We start from the raw sequence: 7,278 nt of genomic DNA, 5'->3' as shown, positions 1-7,278 counted from the left end.
ACAGAGAGTTACGGCTGGCCCACCTGGCCCTCAGCATGATGACCATGGGATATGTCTGGCAGGAGGGGGAGAGTGACACAGTTGACGTAACGTAGTCTGCGCTTTTGCCTTTCACTCTCTCACCCCCTTCATGTCGACAGTTGCACCTTAATGTACAGTTTTTATGAATGATTTTCAATTTTTACTCATCTTTAAAGATACTGCCATGTAACCTGGCTGTTCCATACTGGGAAGTGTCACAGCAGTTAGGACTTCCTCCAATTCTCACTCATGCAGATGCAGTATTGGCTAACTGGAGGAAGAAAGATCCAGAGGGGTGAGGCCACTAATCCTCTTAAGTGTTTTGATCAGATTTCACATGTGTAAGGTAAAAAAAAAAAAAAACAAACAAAAAAAAAAACAAAAAAAAAAACTGACCTTTCTTTCTTTTTATGTCTGTCTTTTAAATCTCCCGTGTCAGGTCTTTTGACATGGAGTGAGTATGTTTTTATTTTAACTTTGCTTTTACCATATGGTATTAGACCATAAATACCATACTACATACATCCAGTTTTTTGGTTCACATGCATCATGCAGGAACCTGGAGTTGCTGGTCAGCCTCCCAGGAGGAGACAGTGTCAAAGGCTTCTTCTTGGTCACTCTGCTGGTGGAGCTGGCAGCAGTTCCTGCTCTAAGGGTGATGATGTTTCACAAACACCTCAGTTCATATAATACACAGTTGTGAAATTTTTTGTATTTGAATTGCTGAGTGACGAGTCATCTTAAAATAATAACAAAATGGAGGAGTTTTTGTGTACCTGTATTGCAGAGCATCCCTGTTGTCATCAATGGAGTCAGATGTGATGACAGCGAGGCTGTAGCCAGAGGCCTCGAGAATATCAGCCAGTCCATACAGGACATGACTGATGCGCTCAGACTGATGCAAGGTAGTGACTCAGACATGTAATGACATATATTGACTTTATTATTAACAAGCGTTTTCATAAATGTTATTTGCCTTAAGTGTATGTGGAGCCTTCAGTGTTCTACGGCATTATGAGGATCTACCTTTCTGGGTATAGAAATCTAAGTCACTTATTTGTACAGTGAAACATGCTTTTAAAGTATATGTATACATCTCCACATAACAAGTCAATATATGTATGTGTAGGTGGAAAGACAACCTTTGTATGCCAAATGGGTTGGTTTATGAAGGGATACAGACAGAACCCATGGAGTACTCCGGAGGGAGTGCAGCACAAAGCAGCCTGCTGCACTGCTTTGATGAACTTCTAGGAATCAAACATGAAGAAAAAAGTAGTAAGCCAAATATTTATCCATTAAATGATTACAACAGTGCTTGGGATTCATTTTAAGTTTTCATTGTGATGATATTGTCATTTTTCAGGTTCCTTTCTCGCCCGCATGAGGAGCTACATGCCACCTGCTCACAAGCAACTGATCCAGGATATCTCTTTGCAAAAGTCATTGAGGAGTTTTGCACAGCAGCAGGCCAGTGACCACCTAAATCAGGCCTATCATTTCTGTGTCTCAAAGCTGTTGGCTCTGCGCAGCTACCACATCAACATCGTGAGCCGTTTCATCACTGTACCTGCTGCCCGTGCTCGACAACTCCGTAACCAGAGGCAGGACTTGGTGGGGGAGATGATCAGCAGAGCTCCCACAGCATTAGAGGAGAGGGGTACTGGTGGTTCTGGCATCATGACCTTCCTAAAAACAGTGAGGGACCACACAAAAGATGCTCTAAAACACTAAAGTTGACATGAGCCTTCCACAATACAGTGTTACATAAAATAACCAGAAAATAAAGGGATTATTTTACAGTCAATTTTTTATGCTATTAAGTTTTTCTCAGTTGCTTTGGTACATTTCTCAGATCACAATTGAAATTCTCCTGTTCAATCTTCACGTCACTGTGTCACTTGTGCACATCGAAAATACAGTTTCTCATTTCTTTGAACAAGGTGTAAATGCTTTAAAAAATTCATGCAAATGTTTATGTACAATTCTCTGCTGTGTCCTACATTATCAGTTGTTTATCAAATCATTATCATGTTATTTAAAATGCATTATAATGGGTCTCTGTTGAATAATCTCACCCCCCACAACATTTAAGCATTAGTTAATTGGATGAGTCTTTACATGGAAAATGATTGAACAAGATGTCGTAATACAGTATGTAAGGCAAATTTCTATATATTTCCATTAGACTTTTTTTTCTAAATCTGTCCTGAACTGGTAAATTGCTCCCAGGTAAATGAAGGGGAAAAAAAGTGAAGCATGAGATCAACCAATGATCAACCAGGCTTCTGAAACAGCTCAATGGTACATCTCATGAACCATCAACTGGCACGTATAGCCGGAGCACAACACAATGTTACAATGTCTGACATTGAAAGGGCAAGGAGATGGACAGGGTCAACAGCCAGAGAAAAGAAGGGGAAGAGGAGTGAGGCAGCATGGAGGAGGAGTTGGGAGGCACAACAGAGGAAGTGACAGGAGGGGCCGAGAAGAACTGAGCTTTCCTGATGACATAAGAGCCACACTTGTAGACCGTTTTGTATACTGTTTTACAGTATTCCACTTGTATGTGGTATGCAGTATGCTTTATACAGTGGCATTTTTTTCTTACTCAATTTTGTGCTTTGCATTACTATATTTTCCACATAGGACTGCATGTCACAGGGGTGGCAAAGGACCCTTTTTACACCTGAACAGTAGGAGGCTATTTGCACGATGGCTGTAGAAAACAATGCCATAAGACTAGGGAGATAAAGAACACCATTATAGAGGACAACAACATCTTAAAAACATCCAAACAGTCAGCAGCTCAACCACTGACAGGATGCTGAAAAGACACCAATGACTATAAAGCAGCTGTACAATGTTCCATTCGAAAGAAAAAATGAACAAGTGAAGGAGTTGTGCTACCCGTAAGTACAAGTAAAGCATGCATGAGCATGCAGTAACTGTACCTCACAGTAAACATTGTGTAGTTCTATACAGTACAGTAAGTGTAACCTTTACACATTTACTATGGCTGTAGAAAAGAAGATGCAATATGTGCTGTTTACATTTAATGTAACTGAATCTTATCCAAAATTAGACTGCTTGTAATTTATAAAACTCATTTAGAGTCTTCTGGATATAGTGTATAATGAAACTGAAAGCAAGTGAACCATCACACAACTTCATCTACATCTCCTCGGCCACAAAGCTAAGTTGATGTGCCAGGCCAATGGGACGGTAACATAGCCATGGGTGCGTCTATCTCTGAGAATGGTGGGCTAATGCATATTCCCATTATTGGACCATGCAATACAGAGTGTTTCGTCACCTTTTTAGATGCTCTCTACAGGGATCTCATCCCTGAACAAGTGACGGGTCCGATTGGAGATGAATTGCCAAAGTATGTGATAGTTGGGACAATGTCCATTTCCATTGCTCCATCATCATCAGGCAATGGTTGCGACCCACAACAGGACGCTGATGGAGTTCCTCTCACCCTACTCCCCATTTCTTAATCCCACTGAGGAATTATCTCAGCTTGGAGATGGAAAGCATATGATTGCCAGCCACATACACAGTCGACCCTTCTGGAGAATTTGTGGCCTAATCAGGAGGTGTAGGAAGACTAACTCCTGCATGTACAGTTTTCCCTAAGGAGATGGTCCTATGTTCACATTTCTACTTTTTTTTCTTTCTTTGTGCTATGCAGTGATGTCTTTTCCTTTTCATGTCACAATGACATGGTTTATCAACAAATTACATTTACAAACAGTAAAAGTGTAAATGTGAATCTTGTCCAGTCTCTTGCAATTAATCTCCCATATACACTAAGGTGTAACTTACAATTTACAATAATTGCCATCAAAACTTTAGCAATAGTTTACATTAGAACATCCTTCCAGAGTACATTGTTGTATTAACATGACTAAGCAATTTGACTGTCTTATCCGTACATGATGACCCAGGACTTGTCATTCTGATGGCACTGAAATGTTCATTGACACAGATATTTACTTTTGAGAGATGAACTAAGGATTTTGAACAAGAGACTGGCTTTTGCAGGTAATCCATGATGTTTTGCTATTTGTATTAATTATTTTGAGAAATGCACTTACTTTTTTTTTGCAAATGTTGAGGGGGATTCTAGAAATGTACCAAAGCGACTGAAAAAAAGCTGTGGGAGGATAGGTTATTTGTCAGAGTAAGACCGAGAAGCATCTTTTGCTTGTCTCATATGCAGCTTTGTTGTGTCTGAAAACAAAGCTTAATAGACATGGGTGATACCAATCACTCAGTCCAAACCCTAATTTAAACTATTTTTATAGCTTTTCATTAAATTCAGCCACTAATTCCAACTTCACTCTGCAATGGAATAGCCAAAAATGCATCAAGCCTCTGTTCCAGACCCATGTATCCAGAGGACACTTGGACATAGGACAGCTGAAGTCATTACTGAACCCCTTTATTTTTGGAGAAAGTGATGGTGAAATTCTGCTAAACAAAAGTAAAGCATTAGGTCTTGCCTTCTGATACTCAAAGCATGGCAGCATTTAAGTATTCCCCATTATCCAGTAAAAGTACTGCTGTTGGTTTGAGAATAATAAAAAAATAGTTTATAGAAAAAAAAAAGAAAAAAAAATCAGCTGATTTATAAAAAGAAACATGGAGAAAATAATATGGCAATACCCAGTGAAGCCATGGTGGGGCAGTAAAGGGTAACATTATGACTGAGAGCAAAGACTACGCAGTCTGCTTGTACAATTTATAATAGAGCAAATAGCTAATACTAATGGCTTGCTTGGAAACGATTTGGCCTTGTCAAACAAAACTGGCCAGATAGTATTGTAATGACATATTCATAATTAATTATAGGTGTTTGAAGATACTGAAATCCACACTCCCCACACTGATGCATCAACAGGCTGAAACACAACCTAACACAAAATAATCATCCTTTGTTAAGTCCAAACCCTGCATTGCTGCTCCACAATGGGGTTGTCATGTCCAAGCACAATGAACAATGCAGTGCAGAGATGCATCACCTATCAGAGTGGTTACCTCAGCTCTCCTGCCTTCCTCCTCCAGCCCACATCCAGCCCTCACATGCCCTACAATACTTCCTGGACTACGTGTGTGGAAAACCCACTGAAATGAAGGGATGGATTGTCCTGTGACTCACACTGTGTAATCTTCACCTTCACCGGCTCTTCCAAACTGGTGTTTTATTACAATAACAGCCTTGCTAGATCAGATAAGACAGATGAATGGGCAATAAAACATGACAATTCCCCAACAATGTGAGCAATCTACTTTATCTTGTACTTTTTTTCACATGCTGGTCAGCAGGGAAAACAGCATTAGAGCAAAAGACAAAGAAAACTATTAAACACATCAGGATTTAACTGTGAAAGTTATTTGGTTTTTGGAAAATGCATGAAGACTTTCAAGCCATTTTAATCTTGCGTTTTGTTCTCCACATTAGATGAACAGAGAGGCCTGAGGTGAGGAGGTGAAAGGTGAACAGAAACTGCCCAGGGATGAAGTGAGATGGGTGGCGGTGAGGAAAAACAGTCTGTTCACATCATGGTGATCTGATTAGAGCCTTCTTCAACAGCCAAAGCAAATAACCCTTTTCCTCATTGCCATGTATGTGGAGGACTCCCTGACAACCCAGCAGTAAACAAAAGCCATCTCTAAGGATGTCTTCATTGTGTAGTCGAGGCTGGGCCTGCATGGCTGCTGAAGTTTCACCTTGAATCACATGGGTGGTTTCAGTGTAGCACATGACACATACATGTGCACACATACATCTGCTTTATGAATCATTGGTACTGCACATATAATGTAAGATGCAATTCAAGTGTCACTTTATCATAACAGTAATATATTGGCTTGCCAAGCAAGTGCTTTCTAGAATTAACTCTGTTAATGTGTGATTTTCCCCACAGCAAAGGGCATCTGGTGTCACTTGTTTTCATGAAATCTGCTCAAACATCCATACTCTTTCGGGTTAGACAATCGGATATCTGTGCCTTGGTGGTTAACCACAGGATATCCTGGATTCTGATATTTCGGAACTGAATTTATGACGCTACTGCTTGCATCAATCCAAACAAAGCCAGGACCTTCTCTCACCCTGCGAAGTGAGCTGTTTAAATGGCAGCAGGGAGGGACCGATTGTCTTTGGCATACACAGTATTGGTGTAGCTGGGAATTACGGGCTGCTGTGCAACACAGTAGGTGACAGGGCATTTCTTCCACTTTCCACTCATTTTGATTTCACTATCTTTGTTAAACATCTGTGTCTACACATCTACAGATCAGCCACATATTCTTTTACTAATGGGGCACACTGATAAAATGGGTTTTATCTGAGATGCATACAAAGTTCTATTACCACCTGTGCAAAGTGATGCTTCACATAAGTTTAATGAATACTTGTAAGTTATTTACTCCAAGTTCAAATTTCTGCAGTTTGTTTGAGCTAATATGTGCATAAATTCAGATAACCTCTGAGATGGTTTGCATTATTCCATCATAGAAGTACCACAGTGGTGCAGTCATCAGGTATTTGCATTACCATCTCAACAAGTGTGATAGTAATTCTTTTGAACAAGTGACGGTTTTCTCTGTAATTTGTAAGAAAGCAGTCATAAATTATCATTTTTTTCAGATGATTTTAATGCTGTTATTGCCTGATCAAAAGCCAAAATACCTGCAGTTGGACCTTGAAGAAAATGATGAAAACTAACAGACATAAGAAGCTGGTACAAGAGAATCTTTGCATTTGGATACTTTTGGAATTGGCTTTTTGTTCGTTCTTTCAGTTCAAATACTCCAAATACTTATATTATGCACCAGTTAAGTTTAAGTGATCAGCAATTTGTTTCCCATGTCTTAGGATACCAGTATGACTGTCTGAAAAAAGGAAAGAAATGTCACAGCTTACCCCAGGGTAAAACACTCTTCACCTGCAGTGCTCTGAACAGCTCACTCAACCCTGTGATCACCTCCAAATCATTACTCACCCTCTAAAGAAGGTTTCCATAGTGGTCACTTTAAACTCAATATTTCTTCTGTTGTGGGTTTTCAAACACATTTCTGCCAACTATTCATAGTTCGACAAGACATTAAGCAAATGTTTCACCTACCATGTCTTTCATAGACTTCTTCTCAAAACATCTCTTTGTGCATCATTTGAACAGTCTGTTAGAACAGGTTAAATGCTTTTGATGTAATCATCTTATAACAGCTTTATCACTTCCTCAC

General features: G+C 39.7%; 1 protein-coding gene across 1 annotated transcript in view; it reads left to right on the top strand.

Moving 5' to 3' along the window:
• The window catches only part of ido1 (indoleamine 2,3-dioxygenase 1), a 2,631-nt gene extending 876 nt beyond the window's left edge, over positions 1–1,755 (top strand). Inside the window, exons 3-10 of the mRNA XM_041999556.1 lie at positions 1–86; positions 198–316; positions 461–475; positions 577–676; positions 809–926; positions 1,004–1,055; positions 1,151–1,299; positions 1,388–1,755. The exon at positions 1–86 is cut by the window's left edge and continues 34 nt beyond it. Coding sequence (XP_041855490.1) covers positions 1–86; positions 198–316; positions 461–475; positions 577–676; positions 809–926; positions 1,004–1,055; positions 1,151–1,299; positions 1,388–1,755 — 1,007 coding nt within the window. The remainder of the gene's footprint in view (positions 87–197; positions 317–460; positions 476–576; positions 677–808; positions 927–1,003; positions 1,056–1,150; positions 1,300–1,387) is intronic.
• Positions 1,756–7,278: the final 5,523 nt, after the last annotated feature.

Source organism: Melanotaenia boesemani, chromosome 11, assembly GCF_017639745.1.
Source record: "Melanotaenia boesemani isolate fMelBoe1 chromosome 11, fMelBoe1.pri, whole genome shotgun sequence".
In the NCBI taxonomy this organism is placed as follows: Eukaryota; Metazoa; Chordata; class Actinopteri; order Atheriniformes; family Melanotaeniidae; genus Melanotaenia; species Melanotaenia boesemani.
The sequence above is the reverse complement of the archived record's forward strand: the minus strand, read 5'-3'. Positions and strand labels throughout refer to the sequence as shown.